The 21626-nt window shown below is 41.3% G+C and overlaps 1 protein-coding gene across 6 annotated transcripts in view; it reads left to right on the forward strand.

Moving 5' to 3' along the window:
- The window catches only part of LAMA2 (laminin subunit alpha 2), a 1220316-nt gene that overhangs the window by 870701 nt on the left and 327989 nt on the right, over positions 1-21626 (forward strand). For 5 of the 6 annotated variants that reach the window (XM_089676131.1, XM_089676133.1, XM_089676132.1 and 2 more), the window contains 2 exons: positions 2405-2598; positions 13075-13217. In XM_089676131.1, coding sequence (XP_089532257.1) covers positions 2405-2598; positions 13075-13217 — 337 coding nt within the window. The remainder of the gene's footprint in view (positions 1-2404; positions 2599-13074; positions 13218-21626) is intronic. The other variant, XM_089676134.1, reaches the window with a different exon arrangement.

Raw genomic sequence — 21626 nt, forward strand, 5'->3', positions numbered from 1 at the left:
TGGTTATACAATTGATTATACTGTATAATCTAAGGTGGATGCTTATGACTGACTGGGTTTTGTGGCCATGTTAGAACATACGTGGGACAAAATAAGAGAAATGAAGAGATAAAAGAGTCAGTAAGCTTTTCTCTATAAACCGAAAGAAGAACCCACAACATCATCTCACCCAGACATAAATCATATAATATTGATTGTAATACAAAAAACAGTGGGATGATATTGGGGGTTGCTGAGCTGCTTTTGGTTTATCTTTATATATGTGTTTTTTAGGGGATTATACCCATAGATATTTTAATACATTTTGTAATAGAATGTTGTTATATGAAAATATATTTATGAGTATTTTCTGAGGGGAGGTTTTCAGCACCATTTAAAAAACCCTCAATATTCATCTTTTGACTTATTCTTTACATGTTTCTGGGATGAGGAGCTGAGTTACTCAAGAGGACCCATTATTTTTTTGTGTGTGTTTCTTTTGGTGGTAAACACCATTTATCTTGGGTTCCAGTTTGCGTCTCCCTCAGAATATAAGTGTTTTATATTGTTTTATTATTTCTGTGTTTATGTCTGATGGGATATGGCAAATTTTTGTTTTACACTGTTTTTTGTATTACAATCTGTCAGGGACTGCAGGTCTCGCAGCAGCGCACAGGTCTGCACATACGCAGATTGCCTAGGTGCACTAATGTGCAGGCACTAGGACCTGGGCGGCGGCGGCGGCGGCAATTGCACCAATGATGGTGCAGGGCACACTATTTAAACTGGCCAGTCGGTGACTAGGTTGCCGCAAGGTCTAGTTCCTGTACCCGTGCTCTGAAGTGTGTTCCTGTTGCCGATCCTGCTTGTCCTGATTTGTGTTGACCTTCTCCTGCTCTGACCCCCGGCTCATCCCTGACTACTCTCCTGCCTGTCTCCTGCCTGTTCCCATTGCTGAACCTTGGCTCATGACCCGGCTGCTCTCTGTCTACTGTTTAGTACCTACCTGCCTCCACCATTACCGACCCAGCTAGTCTGACTACGGTCATCCCTGACTGTCATCCATCCATCCCGCTCGGGACCTAGACTTGTCAGCCTCTTCACTGCAGGCTCACCCCCCGGCACGTACCCTCGGCGGGAAACCTCTTCCACAGTTGGGTGCACTCAGGGGTCACGACCTGGTTTCAGTCTTGCACCAAGTCCATCCCCACCATCAGGGGCTCTGGTGAAAAGGCAGACTGGGACTTAGACTCCGCGTCCTGGGGAATCCCGTTCTGTGGATAACTAGAGATTCCGCCGGGCGGTGCCTGACACAATCGTTATTATATGATTTATGACGGGGGGGGTTTGATGTTGGCAGTTGCTGAGCTACTTTTGGTTGATCTTGATATATGTGAGATTATGTCCCAAGATATTTGAATGAGTTTTGTATTAGAATTTTGTTATATGAAAAGATATTTATATACAGTATGTGTTTTTTAGGGGATTATACCCATAGATATTTTAATACATTTTGTAATAGAATGTTGTTATATGAAAATATATTTATGAGTATTTTCTGAGGAGAGGTTTTTATCACTATTTAAAAAACCTTCAATATTCATCCTTTGGTTTATTTTTTACATGTTTCTGGGATGAGGAGCTGAGTAAGTCAACTGGACTCGTAATTTTCTTTTTAAGCTTTCCTCAATGTCCCTAGTGTTAGTTCATTGACTCTATTGGTCTGTAGCAACAGAGATGTGTGAAGTTGAATTAAGAGGATAAATCTTATTAAATGGCACCCTTTCGCCTGAATATGAGTGATTGTATGGGATGATGAAGTAAATAGCTAATCAAGATCAGTCAAATTGAAATTATCCAGAATGAGATAAGAAACCTGAAAAATACAGATGTAATGTGAGAAAAAAGGTGAACAAAACACTGGTTTGCAAAGTCAAGAGGACAATACATAAACATTCATAATGAAAAAATTCTTCAGAGACTGGACAACTGAAATAAGGAATTGCAAGAATTACCAAAAAAGTGCTTTTTAGTGCAAGATGTAACTCTACCCCATTACCGTTCCTGTTTTCCAGATTGACTTTGGTTATGAACAAAGTGTAAGACAGGCTACATCTGGGTCAGTGTTCAGGGTGTGATAGCACAGAAATGTAGATATTTAAAGAGACAGAGGTCACGGACAGAATTAGTCTCTTACACAAAGTAAGAGTTCAGTAGTGAAGAATAGCATAAGGATTTTCATGGGATAGAAATGAGCAATGTGTGGAGCTAGAAAGTTCCCTAAGTATTCATACTATTGCCTTTGATAATACAATATAAATGGCATAACTTGTACACAGTACAAAGCTAGTAATATTAAGGTATTTGCTAATAAACTGTTTTGTAAACATAGAGATATAATGCATTAACAACAGTATATTTTCAGATGTGCATCTGGTTTTACTGGTAATCCAAGTATTCCAGGAGGTTCTTGTCAAGAATGTGAGTGCAACCCATATGGATCTCTATCTATGATATGTCACCCAAGAACTGGTCAATGCACGTGTAACCCTGAAGCTACAGGCCTGAAGTGTGATGGCTGCACTCACCGGCATGTGCGGGAGGGCCCGCTGTGTGTATGTACGTATACTAACCAGACTTACCCTTGTTTTTGATGTTTATTACGAGTATTTTCTGATGATTATTACGTTCCAGTTATGCATATTCAAATTTTTTACATTTTAAAGGTGGACTTTAGGTAATAGTGTATGTAGTGCGAGGTAATGTGAGGTATGGTTGTCAATCTGACTTCTGTATTCCATTTTTTCAATGAGAGATGGCTTACAGGGTTGGACCAGGTAGTAACTCTCCCATGAAAAACTATGAGAAATCTTCTGACACACACAGGACACATTTTATATATATATATATATGTATATATATATATATATATATATATATACAGTGCACAGCATAAATGAGTGCACCCCTTTTGAAAAGTAAGATTTTATTCATTTATTCAATATTTCAATGAAAACCAGAATAATTTCCAAAATGTTGACAAAACTGAGTTTAATAGAGCATTTGTTTAGCTCATTACATGAAATAAGGTTAATAATATAACTTGGGTTACAAAATCTTCAGTTTTACTCAAATTAGTTGATGCAAAAATGAATACACCCCACAACAATAACCACTACATCTAGTATTTTGTATGACCTCCATGACTTGTAAGGACAGCACCAAGTCTTCTAGGCATGGAATGAACAAGTTGGAGACATATTGCAACATCTATCTTTTTCCATTCATCAAGACGACCTCTTTAAGAGCCTGGATGCAGGATGGAGAGTGATGCTCAACTTGTCTCTTCATAATTCCCCATAAGTGCTCGATTGGGTTCAGATCAGGAGTCATACTTGGCCACTGAATCACTTTCACCCTGTTCTTCTTCAGAAAAAAAATGGCCTTAGATGTGTGTTTTGGAACATTGTCATGCTGTAAAAGTGCACAATGACCAAGGGCACGGAGTGATGGTGGCATCTTCTCTTTCAATATAGAGCAGTACATCTGTGAATTCATGATACCAATATCATGAAATGCAGCTCCCCGACAACAGCAGCACTCATGCAGCCCCACAAAAGGAAACTGCCACCACCATGTTTCACTGTAGACGCCATGCATTTTTCTTTGTACTCTTCACATTTGCGACGCTATACAGTTTGAAGCCATCAGTTCCAAAAACAATTATTTTGGTCTCATCACTTCAGAGTACAGAGTCCCAGTAGACTTTTCAGCATGGGCCCTGGCAAATTCTAGGTGGGCATTTTTGTGCATGGACTTTAGAAGAGGCTTCCTTTGTGGACGACACCCATGCACACCATTCCTCTGCAGTGTACACTATATTGTGTCATGGGAAACAATCACCCTAATTTGGCTTTCTACTTCTTTAGCTAACTGCAGTGAACTTGCATGGTGATTTTTTTCAACCCTACTCATCAGAAGACGCTCCTGTGGAGGTGTTAATTTCCATGGACAGCCTGGACATCTCTGTGAGATGGTTGCAGTTCCATCTTTGTTAAATTTTTGTATTACTTTTTCTATAGTATTCTGACTGATAAGTTAAGCTTTGCTGATCTTCTTGTAGACTTCACCTTTCTTGTGTAAAGAAATTATTTTCTTTCTCAGGTCTTGTGACATTTCTCTTTCATGTGGTGCCATTGCCAACAGCATGAAAAGGGAAGGGGTTTTCTTTAAGTAACGCCCTTTTATAATCAACTGTCTGCTGGGCACCTGTTTAATGAATAATTAGACTCACCTGTAGTAGAATTCTTGTTAATTAGGATTTTGTTGTTTAAAATTTAGCTTTGCTCCTAAGACTTTCATTGGGGTGTATTCATTTTTGCAACATGGAACTTGAATTAATTTGTTAGGAAAGATACTTTTTTGTGTGTGCAAATTAACAAAACTTGTTTGCAATCAATGGCCTGCATTTGTGGCAGTATTTTGTAGTATAGTGTCCCACAGAAAATGTTGATTCTGAAAGGAAAGTGAAGGTTTTCTGACAAATCTGTTGGGGTGTACTCATTTATGCTGAGCACAGTGTGTATATATATATATTATTTATATATATATTTGAGTTTTTACTTCAATCATCCAACATGTGTAAAACAAAAATCATAGGTATTCAAAACAAAGCAAACTTCACCTTATTTACTAACCTCAGTGAATATTTACTTTGCAACATGAACATTCACTTTGCTAAGTGTATATTCTCTACTCCTTTATTAAAACCAAGTGAAAGAAAAACAGGAATTAAAGGAACAATACAGAATATGGGACAGTTTGTTTCAATTTTTACTATTTACTTTACAACTTTTACTATAGAAGATGAAAAAAAGCAAAAGCTTCTATTAAAGTGGTACAGTCTAGTGCTTAAAGTGTTACTAAATGCACAACAGTAAAATCAGTTTGTATATGCAGTAAAGCATGCTAGTTATACTCACTGTGGAACCTAAGGGGTTAATTCGCCATATTGTGTCAAAAGGATGTTTGATTCTGTCTTCTCTGATCCTTCCCTTCTTCCATTGTCCCCTAAATTTCCGCTGATAAAACACAGGTTTGGAGTCACTCGGCACATGCTCAGTTTGGTGTACATTGCTAGAGAGGTGTTTTTTTTTCTTGGGAAAGTGTATGTGGTCAGCACAGGGCCAAACAGCATTGTCCAGACCAGATATAGTGAATGCAGGGTCCTGGGTTTAGTAACACTTTAAATAAAACACCTAAACCTCAGACTATATAGAAAAATAATAGGTATAATAGCTTCAAATATCCCGTATTTGGAGTGACTGCCCCCCTTTTTAACTAAATCTATCTATCCCTCTTTCTTCCACAAATGTCCTTCTTTCAAGCCTGATATAGAGGCTTGTATAAATAAAAATAATATTAAACCTCAAAAGATGTTAATAAGATCATTGCTAATGGACAACGTTAAACGGTAGAAAATGTTTATTCTCAATGTATTGTGAAAAGTGAAGAGATCTATTTTAGAAAAAAAAAATCACTTCAAATTATTGAGATTGTATATGATTTTGTGCAATTTATCCTCACACCCTTATTTTACTGATGAAAACATTTTTATATCCCTAGATTCCTATCCTGCTTCTATTATAAATAGAGTATAGGTGCAAATTATGAGATCATTATAATGGGGAACAGTCCATATGAAAAAGTCCTGAAATACAGATGAATGAAAGTCCATCCAGGAATGAGAGTAGAATCACGGAAGCAGAGAGGTGTCTGCAATTACATAGTTACATAGTTAGTCTGGCTGAAAAAAGACAAAAGTCCATCCAGTTCAACCATAGAAAAAAATTTAGGGCAAGCTTCTTGTGGGGGTAGAAGCGGTCTTCAAATAGTAAATGCAAGACAATGGAAATACCGAAGCACCTCTAAGGTCTTAAAGGTACTTCTGTATTCCCCTATCCTGCTTCTAGCCTGTTGTTTATATTCTAAGATATTTTCCCTTGGAATAGCTTTGTAGGCCTGATCATCAAGTATTTGAAAAATAGAAGCTTAGAAAATCCACCAAACCAATGGTTAAATTTGGACACAGATAAATAGCACTTAAGTGCTAGCTAACAGCTGAAATTTTCAGACTTTTCACACCATTTTACTGTTACCTTTTATTGCTGACAGCTACCAAAATTATATTACCCTAGTTTAGCGAATAGTGTGAAGGTATCTTCACTGTGAACACCCAAATGTGTAAAATGAAAATGAAGCTGCATTTTACTTGATGACTGATAAAGTGAGCTCAACATATTGCTAAGGGGTTATTCACACTTGTTCATTTTTGGCAGATGCATTTTCTAACTCATGAAAACACATGTTGCAATGCACTTTGCATTACATGTACTGTAAATCTGTGTTATAACACAAGTATGTATGCATTGATGCACACATGCACTCATTAAAGCAAATTATTATGTGGACTTTAATGTGCTTTGCAAAGTGTATTGCTGTACAATTTGACGTGTTTCAATCTATTTAAGATTTCTATATTGCCAAAAGTATTGGGACGCCTGACGTCACACGCATTGGAACTTTAATGGCATCCCAGTCTTAGTCCATAGGATTCAATATTGACTTGGTCCATCCTTTGCAGCTATAACAGCTTCAGCTTTTCTGGGAAGGCTGTCCACAAGGTTTAGGAGTGTGCCTATGGGAAAGTTTGACCATTCTTCCAGAAGCACATTTGTGAGGTCAGGCACTGATGTCGGATGAGAAGGCCTAGCTTACAGTCTCTGCATTAATTCACCCCAAAGGTGTTCTGTTGGGTTGAGGTCAGGACTCTGTGCAGGCCAGTCAAGTTTCTTCCCCCCAAATTCACTCATCCATGTCTTTATGAACCTTACTTTGTGCACTGGTGCGAAGTCATGTTGGAACAGGAAGGGGCCATCCCCAAAGTTGGAAGCATGAAATTGTCCAAAATGTCTTGGTATGCTGACACCATAAGAGTTCCCTTTACTATAACTAAGGCACCAAGCCCAACCCCTGAAAAACAACCCCCCACCATTATCCCCCCTCCACCAACCTTTACAATACAATCAAGCAAGTACAGTTCTCCTGGCAACCGGCAAATTAATTGGATTGCGAGACAGAGAAGCATTATTCATCACCCCATAGAACACATCTCCACTGCTCTAGAGTCTAGTGGCGGTGTGCTTTACACCAGTGCATCTGGGGCTTTGCATTGCACTTGGTGATGTAAGGCTTGGATGCAGCTGCTCAGCCATAAAAAACCTATTCCATAAAGCTCTCTACGCATTGTTGTTCTGCTAATCTGAAGGCCACACAAAGTTTGGAGGTCTTTAGCTATTGACTCTGCAGACAGTGGGTGACATCTGCGCACGGTATGCTTCAGCATGCGCTGACCCCACTCTGTCATTTTATGTGGCCTACCACTTGGTGGCTGGGTTGCTGTTGTTCCCAGTTGCTTCCACTTTGTTATAATACCACTAACAGTAGACCGTGGAATATTTATTAGCAAGGAAATTTCACAAATGGACTTATTGCTCAGGTGGCAACCTATCTCGGTACCATGCTTGAATTCACTGAGCTCCTGAGAGCGACCCAATCTTTCAAAAAAGTTTGCAGAAGCAGTCTGCATACCTAGGTGCTTGATTTTATACACCTGTGGCCATGGAGGTGATTGGAACACCAATGATTTGGAGGGGTGTCCTAATACTTTTGGCAATATATTGGATATCTGGCAAAAACAGACAAGTGTGAATAAGTGACAAATGTCTACCTCTTAATAAATTATCCCGCAAAAATGAAAAAGGGTTTCTGGTATTAACAGAAAGCATCTGTAAGGAACTCTAGATAACATCTCACATTCCTTTGTAGTTATTATGCTTTTAGTCCTTGCAGAGGACACAAATTAAAATATTACTTATTGCCCAAATTATATTTTCAAAGTCTTAGGGAATATACCTGTATTTCTTTAACAACATAAAACAGCAACAGTACATTTATTAAACCAGCGGTTCTCAACCTGGGGGTCGCGACCCCTTTGGGGGTCGAACGACGCTTCCACAGGGGTCGCCTAAGACCATCGGAAAACACATATTTCCGATGGTCTTAGGAACCGAGACACCGCTCCTCACCGCCGCCGCCGCCGCCGTCTCCAGGTGTGGGCGGGATGACATGCCGCCCCTGTCATCTGGACACACCTCGAGATCAATCCTCGCCTGTGATTGGCCGCCGGCACTGTAGCTCAGGAGAGGCACACAGGCGGCCAATCACCGGCAAGGAGGTGGAGCTTGGAGAGGAGGAGCCGAGCGGCACCGCGAAGATCGAGCGAGTGAAGAGGAGGAGAGCGGCCGGAGAAGGAAGACATCTGACAGGTAAGTGTCGGTACCATGGGAGAGGGAGGGAGCGAGCAAGCCCAGGCTGGAGCAGGGGTCTGCAAGGTAAGTATCATTGGTGCCAGTGGGAATAGTGCCCCATCATTGGTGTCACTAATACCAATGATGGGGCACTATTCCTCCCACTGACACCAACGATGGGACACTATTCCTCCCACTGACACCAATGATGGGGCACTATTCCTCCCACTGACACCAACGATGGGGCACTATTCCTCCCCCAAATGACACCAACGATGGGGCACTATTCCTCCCCCACTGACACCAAGGATGGGGCACGATTCCTCCCCCCACTGACACCAACGATGGGGCACAATTCCTCCCCCCACTGAAACCAACGATGGGGCACTATTCCTCCCCCCACTGACACCAAGGATGGGGCACTATTCCTCCCCTCACTGACACCAAGGATGGGGCACTATTCCTCCCCCCACTGACACCTATGATGGGGCACTATTCCCCCCACTGACACCAATGATGGGGCACTATTCCCCCCACTGACACCAAAGATGGGGCACTATTCTCCCACTGACACCTATGATGGGGCACTATTCCTCCCCCCACTGACACCAATGATGGGGCACTATTCCTCCTCCCACTGACACCAATGATGGGGCACTATTCCTCCCACTGACAGCAATGATGGGGCACTATTCCTCCCACTGATACCGATCATGGGGCACTATTCCTCCCACTGATACCGATGATGAGGCACTATTCCTCCCACTGACACCGATGATGGGGCACTATTCCTCCCACTGACACCGATGATGGGGCACTATTCCTCCCACTGACACCGATGATGGGGCACTATTCCTCCCACTGATACCGATGATGGGGCACTATTCCTCCCACTGACACCGATGATGGGGCACTATTCCTCCCACTGACACCGATGATGGGGCACTATTCCTCCCACTGACACCGATGATGGGGCACTATTCCTCCCACTGACACCGATGATGGGGCACTATTCCTCCCACTGACACCGATGATGGGGCACTATTCCTCCCACTGACACCGATGATGGGGCACTATTCCTCCCACTGACACCGATGATGGGGCACTATTCCTCCCACTGACACCGATGATGGGGCACTATTCCTCCCACTGATACCGATGATGGGGCACTATTCCTCCCACTGACACCAATGATCGGGCACTATTCCTCCCACTGATACCAATGATGGGACACTATTCCTTTCACTGATACCAATGATGGGGCACTATTCCCCCCAACTGACACCAATGATGGGGCACTATTCCTCCCACTGATACCAATGATGAGGCACTATTCCTCCCACTGATACCAATGATGGGGCACTATTCCTCCCACTGACACCAATGATGGGACACTATTCCTCACACTGACACCAATGATGGGGCACTATTCCTCCCACTGACACCAATGACGGGGCACTATTCCTCCCACTGACACCAATGACGAGGCACTATTCCTCCCACTGACACCAATGACGGGGCACTATTCCTCCCACTGATACCAATGACGGGGCACTATTCCTCCCACTGACACCAATGACGGGGCACTATTCCTCCCACTGACACCAATGACGGGGCACTATTGCTCCCACTGACACCAATGAAGGGGGCACTATTCCTCCCACTGACACCAATGACGGGGCACTATTCCTCCCACTGATACCAATGATGGGGCACTATTCCTCCCAATGACACCAATGACGTGGCACTATTCATCCTACTGCAAAATTACAGTTATGAAGTAGCAACGAAAATAATTTTATGGTTGGGGGTCACCACAACATGAGGAACTGTATTAAGGGGTCGCGGCGCTAGAAAGGTTGAGAACCACTGTATTAAACTGTACTTGCAGCATTCATGCATTAAACTGTCAGTTACAATTATAAAAAGTAGCACAGGTTGCATGCAAGTAATTGTAACTTTTATGCACCCCTAAACCTGGGAAAACCCAGTTTTTTAAAATACTTTCTACATGATATTGATATTTGGTCCAGTCCCTTCCGGCCTTCCACACCACACACTCCATTACTGTGATGGGCAGCTTCAACATAAATTAAACCTAATCAGATACTAGGGCAAAAGATAAGCAGAAAATAATTATGCAAAAGTTCAGATGGCCATAGATGGGTATTTTTTTGGTTCAGCCTGAGGGCTGGGTGAAAAAAAGCCACCTAGAGGTGGTTGCAGGCATGCCTCCTTGCCAAGACATTGACAGCGGGACTCGCAGATGTCAGAATACACTGGTCAGTGGCTGCGGCTGCTGATCAACAAAACATTTTCAGCATGTTCCTGGATCTGTCAAGTAGGAATGGCCACACAAAATTGAAATTCAGTTGGTCCCTTCTGAACCAGCTAAATTTTGATCTGTCTATGGTAAGTTTTGCTTTTAGCAACATCTATATATCAGTGTAATTTTTTCACATGAAAAGCTAATATTGATCCATCCACATCATTTTCCTGATCCTCTCTATTGGTCCTTTAATTGGTGGTCTAAGCTCAACATGTACTTGGAAAGTCAATATTTATACAGGTCTTAGGGTGCTTATAGTATATGCTTGGATTTAACGATCATTTATACATACAATATCTGTCTATAAATGCAGAATACAAAAATACGCTCTGAATAAACTCATGTCACATACCTTATTAAGTCTATCTTTTATTCGTAGGCGTCTAACTCCTTATCTCTCAGCCAGATTTAGCACCTGCTAAATACATACAAGTATCTGTTTAAGTTTTACTGTCTATAATGAAGTTCACAGATCTCCACTGTCTAATTTTATCTGCAAATCTGTTGAGAGTGTGAATGGGTTGGTATTTGGATCACACATTTTAAAATGCTGTTCTCTAGTGAGTTTGGCGGAAAACTCTAGCCAAGACCCAATTCCTATGTTGATCATTCTGCAGTCTATGGTAATGTAGTAATACACAATTGTTTGGATTGCTGTGTCTTCATGCATGGATTTGATATTAATAATAATATGATAACGTTTTCTAATTTTCTATTTTGTACATATCAGAGAGGGAAAGAGGGATATTTAGCTTTAAATAGAAACTTTTCTAGAGGTTCAATCCACTCAGCCAAATGTGTTTTAGGACTTTTTGCCCACTTTTAGCTCACATACAGACTGCTGTTTGTTTAGCACAAACATATTAATCTGTTTAGATGGTGAATACCCCTTGGCTATGAGTTTACAGTGCAGATTTTGGGAAGATCATGTTTTGGGGTGATTATATGATATCTTGTGATATCCTTGTGGGTTTCAAAGTGTCAGGTTTAGGCTTATGGTTTTGATTTAATTAGGGTTAGGTTTAATTGTAGGTTCCAAGGTTGGCTTATGGATAAATGATAGGCTTTGGAGTAGGCTTATATTTATAGGTTTGGTTAAAGCATGAGTGTACTTTCAGACAAAGTATACTTACCTACGTTTCCTTGGCTTCTCTAAATTACCCAACCATCCCCTCAGCTGCTTACATACCTAAATGCCTACCATGATGTTTACCACCGGCAGTGAAAGTTTAAATCACTGCCGTCTTTGTCTGTACAGTGAGCCCTCGTGGACCCTCAAAGTAAGGGTTAAAGCCCAACTCTGCTCAAAATGGATGTTCCAGTTTGACATGGTTGTTTTTTGTTAAAGCATATCAGGATACTTTATTTCTTCCACCTTTTTATCTCTTGCTAAATCCAACAAGTGTCCAGAGTTGGAAGGAAGAGTAAAGCAAGAGTAAAGCAAAAAAGTGGTGATTTGTTTGGAACTGTCCTTCTTTACCATAAAAAGCACTGGTCCTTTTTCCATTGTAGTATTTATTATTGCAGAAAAGCCATTACAAGGCTTTTCTTCAGTAAATTATATGTGATGCATGACATATAAAAACAAAAGAATTAGGAATCCAGCTGCAAAACAGTGAGTGTTTTTCTTATGGGTGTGTGAAGGTGAAAACACAAATTATAGCAGAAAAAATTTGCACCTTGATTCCCTGCATGCAATAGAAAAGCAGGTGATTCATTCACTTATTCGTAGATGTCTAACACTGAATTTGCTTTTGCTTTTTATGGAATTGGCATTTATTATAATGTTGTGACTAAACTGCATTGTTGAAATAGTTATAGCAAAAATATAATACATTCTATTATACAAATAAACTAGTGCATTATGTAATATACACTGTCCTAACCATTCATAATTAAAGAATATATCATACCATCATACTTTAAAATATTCAAGGCAAAAATAAATTATTTCAACTACCCATCATGTATTAAATGAAATGTTTTGTCAAATGGCTGCTGTTAATACAGTCCCAGCATATTTAGAAGCATTTTATGAATTTAATCTATCATTTATGTAAATCTCTGAGTGACATGGTAAATTTGAATGCTTTTTGGGTTTTTCCCAGTGCAACCTTTGCTTGTGGAAATGGTTATGATGGTGCAGTATTGTGTTCTCTTTTAAATCAGAAAAATGAAAAATGTTAATTTCCAGTTGTTTCAACTAATTGCTGTATTTTAAGGTTTCTCAATGCACCTCCTTTTCTCTCTCCCCACTTAGTTGGGCTAATTATAGGATTAGCATCACAAATATACACAACCTGTTCTGTGCACTCCTAAATGCCACAGTGCAGAAATATTGAACATCTGCCTCTGGTGTTTATTAGGTATAAATATTCTATGCTGTCCTCTTCACAGTTTGCGATGATGAATGTACAGGCCTCCTTCTTGATGACTTGGATCAGCTAAACCAGATGGTCATGAGCGTCAATCTTTCTGGCCCACTGCCTCCACCCTACAAAATGCTGTTTGGCTTTGAAAATGAAACTCAGGAATTAAAGGTAAACATGCAAGTTCCTTTTTCAAACATTTCAGATAATTGAAGCAGGCTAGAAAATGCTGTGATTTCTTTTAATATATGCTGTTAACAAATTATCTTGGAATGTACACAAGATAATAATTTGATAATTATATGAAGGTAATGAATAAAGACCCACCGATAATGTGAAAAGTGCTGTAACCTGTAGAAATCATATTTCAGTTTACTATAGTATTTAAACTGTATCTCAACCGAAAAATAAACATACTATATTGCATTTTAACAGTCCTGAGACATTCTGGCTGAATTTGTTTTCTTTCAAAGGAGAGACGTAAGCAAAAGCAAACACATAAGAAAAAAAGCTTTGTGCACAGCCATCCAGAGCAGTGAGCCCAAGCTGACAGGGAGGAGGACTGTTAGTAAACAAAACAGTCCTCCTCCCGTTGGAGATCATCAGAAATCACTTGGCTCGCCCCCTACCTGGAAATGCAAAATCATGTATATATAAGTGATTTTGCACACCCGTGTCACCCTGTGGCAGTATTTCTGCTATAGGGCAGACAGGAAGCGGCTAATGAATGATTTTTGATTAGTTGCTATAGGGGATTTTAGATTGCAAAAATTATTATTAAATAAGCTTCTTTAGCTGTTTCCAGCTTTCTGATGAACCAGTAACTTTATGCTTCACATCTCAGTTTATATAAAGATAGAGTAGGGAAGGGAGGGTATAAACCCCTGTCTGTTTTTTTTCTGTTTGCTGTCTGTGAGCCTATAGGGAGAATTAGCCTAACCTCCTGCCCTTGGAAACAGGAAGTTAGAGGAAATCTCTAAAAAGTGAAAAAAGTCCTCTTTGAGACAGTTGTCACTAGATCAGGTGTTTCATTGGAAGACTTTCCTTTGCTTGCTGTTCTGGAGACCACATTAAAATTCTGTATTTATCATCTCTTTCTATCCCTGTGACAATGGCACCATGACAAATGCAGAAACAGTATAAACTCCCTAATAGGAACACTACAGTCTTACTGGTTTTGGAAAAGGATGGTGTTCCATTGGTTCTATTTAAAGCCTTTTTATGTTGTTGAGAAAAAAATATTAAAATTTTTTTTGTTTTCCATACCCAGATCCATTTTGCAATGACTAATAGCAGTATATAACATGCAGTAATTATCATTCTTTCAACTATTATGCACATAAAATTATATATTAGGCCAAATAGTCAGCTGAAACCACAAATTATGCTATAATGAAATATATACTTTAAACATTATATTTAACATTTAAAGATATGCAAAATATATGAAAAATAAATATCCAATTTTTTAATTTCCCTTTAAAATTAATCTGACTAACTTTACAAAAAGATCCTGGGTAAAGAGAAATGAGGGACAGTTGTCATGTTTTCATTTGTTATCTCCACTTCCTGTTCCCTTTGCTATAATTTGTTGTTATGAAATAATGTTGAACTTTAACTTAGAGAATAACAAAAATCCTTCCTTGTCGTGGGAATGCTCCTGCACTGCAAGGATTACAAGTTAATTTAGGTCTAGGGGACCAGCACTTTACTTACCTGATCCTTGGCCCCAGCAGACTCCCATTGTGCTGTTAGATCTGCCCCATATCTTCTGCTCTTCTGCGCTCTGGTAGTTGGATGCCCTCATTAAGTACAATGCAGAGCTCATAGTCCTGCACTGGATGTGAGGACTCTGAAGGTCAGTCCACCATTGGATCATTGGAGAGCCATGGGTGCCAGGGGATCAGGGATCAAGTAAGTAAAGGTGCTCTTCCCAGTCCCCTAGACCTAAACAAGTATTTTGCTCTTGCAGTGTGGGGACACTAACACTGCATGGTGGGATTTTTACTTTCTAGGCTTTAGGAATATCTGTCTCCTGTTGCCCATAAAGTTAACTTAAACATTCCCAATGCAAGAAAAACAACTGGTTAACCTAAATGTTAACCACCTCCATTTCTTATTCTTACCTTCTCGCCTCTCTATTTGTCTAAGTCTTAAGAAGAAACCCTGTGGAAGTTCATAGTTGCCCCCAAATTCAGGACAAGGTTCCACAAAGTACCAGTTTTTTTTAATGGGGCTTCATCTTCTCAACAGAGATACAAGCGATTATTCTTTAAGGCTTTTTTCCCTTTATTTCCACTTAGTAATCATGCAAATAGCACAATTCCTGTCCTTAAGTGGACATGCTTGCTTTTCAATTGTATCTATGGAAGGGACCAAGGTGGACTTCAAACATGTTTTCCTTTATTTTTTATAAATTGTATGGGGATGTGGGAAGGTTAGTAGTTCGAAAGATAACTTCCTGGTCAGCACCCAGGAAATGACGAGGACACTATTTGTGGCAAGATCAATTGTTTTGTTTTTTTCATACTTGATGGAGATATTCTTAGCCTGAGAAAAGAAAAGGTAAATAGCCATTGCATATAAGGACTGGAAAGCTGCAACATATTACATTTTTTTTTCTAAAACTTAGTAATGCTTTAATTCCTACATACAGGCAATCAGAGAACAATGTTTACAGAAATAACATAGCATAGTCCAATTTGTCATGTAATGTTATACAATTATTTTCATCAGTCAATGAATATTCAGAAAAGTGACTGATGTATATATCTATGCATTAATCATTAGTATAACAGTTATACACAGGGGTGGACTGACAACTCATGGGGCCCCCCAGGAAATTGGGGATCATGGGGCCCCTGTGTCCTTGCCCAACAAAAGTCTATGAAAAAGGTACCAGGGGCATCTCATGGGGCCCCCTTCTGACCCCGGGCCCTCGGGCAGTGCCCGAGTTTCCAAATGGTCAGTTCGCCCCTGGTTTTACAGTGTTATCTAATTCTTTAAGGCAGTGCCATATTAACACTGAAAACAACCTTGACATTTGAAGATCATCAGCAAAAATTCATATAAACATGACTAAGCCCAATAAATCTGGTATTAGCAATGCATCAACACAGCTATGGGACCTGAATACGATGTCCCTCCGGTAAAGTGCATTTTGCTATATGAAAAATTACTGAGGCTAAGCACCTTATACTTACTACTGGCATGCAAATATATTCAGATATAAAAACTCATTAGTTGAATGTTAACATTTGACATATCAACATGCACAGGTGAATTGTTTTCAAAGTATTTTTTTACCAAGAATATCAGAATGATTGTACATACGGAATAAATGCCACCAGTTCCCCTTTGGAGCATTTTTTTTTCATAATTTACTTTTTATTGAGTTTTAAAGGGCTTACAATGAACAAAAAGTTGCATAGAGTTTGAGAAATAACAATCACAAGTCAATGAAAGAGGAAGAAGAATGCAGAAGATAGCATGCATAGCGGTGAAGTACTCCATTCTTCTAATCCCTGCAATAACCCTCACCAATTCTGACCACATAGGAGGCGTAGTAGATAGTCAATGATATAGGGATGCTTCTCCTAGTCACTTTTAAAACATGAGAGGATAGCTTTTTGGCAAATTTGGAGAGGCCTGTAAAAGGCAGACCCAGTAAAAAGTGAATGGGTTCAAATGAGATATGCACCTGTAAAAGCAGCTGCAAAAGGATTCATGGCCATATAAAGGTGAGTATCAGGAGAAAGGGGACAGGCGTCTTGAAGCAACTTATACATAGAGGAAATTAGGCCCTGTTTGTATGGACCCTAAATGCAAATGCGCTCAAAAAGAGTAGGTTTCTGTAGGTTCAGAGAGGGTATCTTGGAGCAGAAGAAGTGTCATATCTGTAGGTAAACATAATACCGATGAGGAGACATATGAGTAGCTTTTTGAATCTCAAAGGGTCTATGCTTTCGGGTCACTGGATGGACCAAGTGTCGCAGTTGAAATAGAGGGCCTATACAGGCCTGAGCCAAACTATCCGGGAGACTAGGGTTAAGTATGACATTGGTCAGAGGTGAACAAAGAGAAGACAGGGCAAATCTATCCCTACAGCGCCTCCATATAGACAACGTAAAATGCATGTGAAGGTGATTTCTATGTTGGTCACAGACCACAGCAGAGAACAAGGGTGCAATGGACTCAACTGCAGCCATACAATCTCGGCCCATTTATTATGGGGCGCTGAGAGGACCATGAGACAAGGGTACGGAGGTGAGTGGCCAAATAATACGATACAAGGTCAGGAGCCCCCAGACCTCCCCTAGATCGAGGTGAGAGAAGGATTGTACGGGCAATTCAGTGAGATTTATTATACCAAATAAAGTGGAGGAAGGATTTCTGAAGGGAACATAGCTTGGTCATGGGAATAGATACAGGAAGAATCTCAAACAGATACAAAAGCTTAGGCAGTATGGTCTTTTTTAGCACATTAAGCCTGCTGAGGAAGGAGATTGCCAGGATGTCCCAAGATTTTAAGGATTGGGAAATAGCGTGAAAAAGAGGTAAAAATTAGCTTCATAAAGGGAGTGGTAAGGAGGTAAGGTTAGTACCTAAATGCCTCAAGGAGTGGGGGCACCAGCGATAGGGATAATTTGACTGAAGAGAAGAAAATATGGCAGAAGGTATTTGGAGCGGTAATGCTTCAGTTTTAGACGTGTTAACTTTATAACCTGACAGGGCACCAGAAAGCTGTAGAGTACGATGTAAAACCGGCAGAGTAGTGTGGGGCTCCATCAGTGTCAGCAAGATATCATCAGCAAACAAAGACAGCTTAAAGTCACTATTGTGGGTGCGTATCCCTTCCCTTGGATATCTGGGATGGATCTGATAGCTATAGCCAAAGGTTCTGTCACATACCTGGTTGGGGAGCCTGACGTGGAGAGAGGGTTTCCTCTTACAACTCCCGCTCGGAGCACCTGATAGTGGGAACAGAGGGCGCAGAGCCAGGAGTGGCAGGAGTGCCGTGTAGATCTGAAGCTGACGGCAGGTAGCTGGGGACCCAGGAGATCCGGACACAAGCCAGATGCGGGTGCAGAAAAGTAGGTGCAGCAGCAAGCAGGTGTGGCGGCAGTCAGGATGTGGATTGGGACCGGGCACCAGTGTGTGGATGCAGTAGCATACAGGTATGGTGGTGACCCGGATGCAGGCCAGATGCAGTACCTTGGGTGCAGCGGCAGGTGAGTATGGTAGCCGACAAGATGCAGGCCAGGTGCAGGCAGGATAATGTAGCAGAGTCAGACAAGCCGGGTCAGTCTCAAGCGGGCAGATAAAGTACAGAAGGAGGAGGCAAGTGAATGGTCAGGGATAGCCGGGGTCAGTGCAGGCGGAGTTCTTTCTTAGTCAGGTAATGCAAAATACAGGTATCAGGATAAGGAATATGTGCAGGAACGTAGTAGACAAGAAGTCAATGATTTTATTACTAAGCAGGTTTAAATAGCCCGCCTGACGTGACATGTGTGCTTACTGCGCATGCGCAAGTTTTCCACGCTACTGCGCATGCACGGCCGCATGTTCTCATGCCTGCGCATTCACACCGCCGCGACTCGAGGGGAGCCGTCGCACCGCTGCAAACAGAGGATAAATAAAAAGGGGGAAAGAGAGCATCCCTGGTGTGTATCATTGGACATCCGAAAAGAAGGGGACAAGAACAACGCTAATTTGACCTGGGAAGAAGGAGTGGAGTAAAGGGCTTTCAAAGCAGCCACAAACGGACCACTAAACCCAAATCTCTCTAAGACTAGACACATGTAATGCCAACTTAATTGGTCGAATGCATTTTGCGCTTCCAAGCTCAACAAGAGAGTAGGATTCAGGGACTTATCGACAAGATCGATCAAGTCAATGGTCCTCTTGGTGTTATCTGCAGCGTGTCTAGCCGGGACAAAGCCCACCTGGTCTCTGTGTATATGATTGGAGATACATTTGGCCAATCTATTAGCTAGTATTTTTGTGAAAATCTTGTAGTGAGAGTTTAATAAGGCTATGGGGAGATAATTAACTGGAAGGGAATGGTCCTTATCCGGCTTGGGGATCACAGAAATATATGCACGAGTTAAATTGTCATGCAGGTAAGACCCCTTCAGGAGATCCCAAAACAAAGTCAGAAGATGGGGCTAAGATGCCAATAAAGGACTTGTAATATGAGCAAGGGAGATCGTCCGGTCCTGAGGACTTGTGAGTAGGAAGGTGCTTAATAACATCCAATAATTCATCAATGGAAATCTTTGTGTTCAAAGCTGTAACATCGGAAGGTGACAAACACGGTAAATGTAAGGAGTCAAAAAAGGCATCAAAGGCAGCCATCTGAAGGGGAGGATGAATATCAGGGGCTAGGCAATTATAGAGCTTCTCATAGTATTCCCCAAATATTGTAGCCATGACCTGCGGGTCATATGTGCGTTTGACATCGGACTGGAGTAGATGGCCCGGCAAAAGAGGTTGACGTTTGAGATTTAAGTTTATTCATGAGCATAAAATGTGGTTTATTAGAGAACACATAACATTTTTAACCTGGGCAAGAGATTGATCAGTTTTATGCAGGTCAAGAGCCCAAATTTGATCACGTATATTGGAAACTTTCTGGAGGTATAGACGGTTTATCTAGCAATCAACGTTCGGCTAAGGATAATTGGCATAAAAGGGATTGTCTGGCACAAAGAGAGGCCTTCTTTAAATGGGTGCCCATGGAAATACAGAGGCATCTAATGATGGCCTTATGGGCCTCCCAAAGGGTTGAGGATGAAGATACTGAGCCAACATTGAAGTGAAAGTAAGCATCCAGACCCCGAGAGAACTCCTCTTGAAGTTGTTCAGCGCGCATAAAACTCTCATTAAAGCACCAATGACAGACCTTAGGGGAGGAGTTACGGAGAAGGAGATCAAGTGACAGTGAGGCATGGTCCGACCAACTCATCTGGTTGATTTCCAAAGAAACCAAAAAAGGGATCAGGGGGGAGGTGACAAAAAAATGATCCAATCGAGAGAACATGCGATGTGGAGTGGAATAAAACATTAATTGCCTATATAGAGGATGTTTGACCCACCAGGCGTCAAAGAGACAATGCTCCCGAATCAGCTCGCAGAAACCAGACAAGGAGGAGCATAGCCTTTTTGATGGAGTAGGGGCAAAGAGCACCTTCCTATCCTTATGGGGAGACATAACTAAATTAAAATTCCCCCAACAATCATACATGGAGTGGATATCGAACATAACTTCTCTAGAGTTTAGGAGAGAAATAACAGCTGACCAGAGTTGGGTGCATACAGGTTCAAGAGTATAAATGGAGAGCCCTTGTACACACATTCCAACAAGACATAGCGACAAAGTGGGTCAACCCGAGAGAAGGAGACCCTCAAGGAGCAGTTTTTCCGGATCAAAATAGCCACTCCGGGATCAAAAGCTGAATAAGATTGTGGAAAGCTCTTGGAGTCCAAGTGAAAAGAGCCATCCTGTTTGAAATGGGTTTCCTGAATTAATATAATATCTGCTCCCGAGGATCTGAACTCCTTCAGAGCCATCCACCATTTTTGGACTGAATTAAGTCCTTTGACATTATATGACAACAGTCGTAAAGCCATCATGAAACAGTAATGGGTATAGCAGCTGTGCAACCTGAGCATACAGAAAAATTATATTGGATGAGACGAAAAAGAAAACAACAGAAAAAGAGAACCAGGCGATTAGCATGGCAACAAGCCTAGTACAAACAAATGTATCACAAAGAACAGAAGCCGCAGGGATTACTGCAGGAAACAAAGATATCATTAAAGATATATACCCAGGATATCAGAGATATCCCCAGTTGTCAGGGCTAAAGCCTGACACACGAGGGGGCAATGCGGCAGCTGTCCCTAAATGACAGCTGCCTACCTCAGTTAATCACATAACAGCTGTAATCAGTACATATTATTGAAGAAGGGATAATGGAAGTTTCTAAGGAACATATGGGAGCATAAAGGCTCATTTAACAGGGCGAGAAACCTGATACTTGGAAGAGTCAAGTGGTGAGGCCCACCAAGCCAGGAGGTTGGGGCCGTTGGGGAGTGCATGGAAACCTCTTCCTCCCGGGTTTAGCAGGTGTCCAGACCTTGCGTGGAATAGCAGAAGACCTGGATGGCATAGAAGGTTGCAGAAAGGCCTCTTCCAGCATAGAAGGAAGTCCCAACTATTTAAAGAAGTCTGCTTCATGTAGATCATGGAGTAAGACTTGGGCATTATCTTTTATAGACAACAATCTTAAAAGGAAACCCCCACTGCTAAGCAATATGGTGTTGCTGGAGATGCATGTAACCGGCTTCAAGACACATCTCTTTGCCAAGGTAATGGGGGATAGATTACTGAAAATCTGAAGCTTGTCCCCTTTAAATTCCAGGGAGGACTTGTTGCACGTAGAGGTGAGCAAGGCTTCTTTGCTGTCAAAGTAGTGAAAACGAATGATAACATCTCTGGACCTAGTACCCTCAGGATGTTTCAGGCCTAATGATCTATGTGCTCGGTCCATGCGCCAATCAACATCTGGGACTTTG

Source organism: Staurois parvus, unplaced genomic scaffold, assembly GCF_062004578.1.
Source record: "Staurois parvus isolate SC_StPar_1 unplaced genomic scaffold, SC_StPar_1.0 ptg000165l, whole genome shotgun sequence".
Lineage (NCBI taxonomy): Eukaryota > Metazoa > Chordata > Amphibia > Anura > Ranidae > Staurois > Staurois parvus.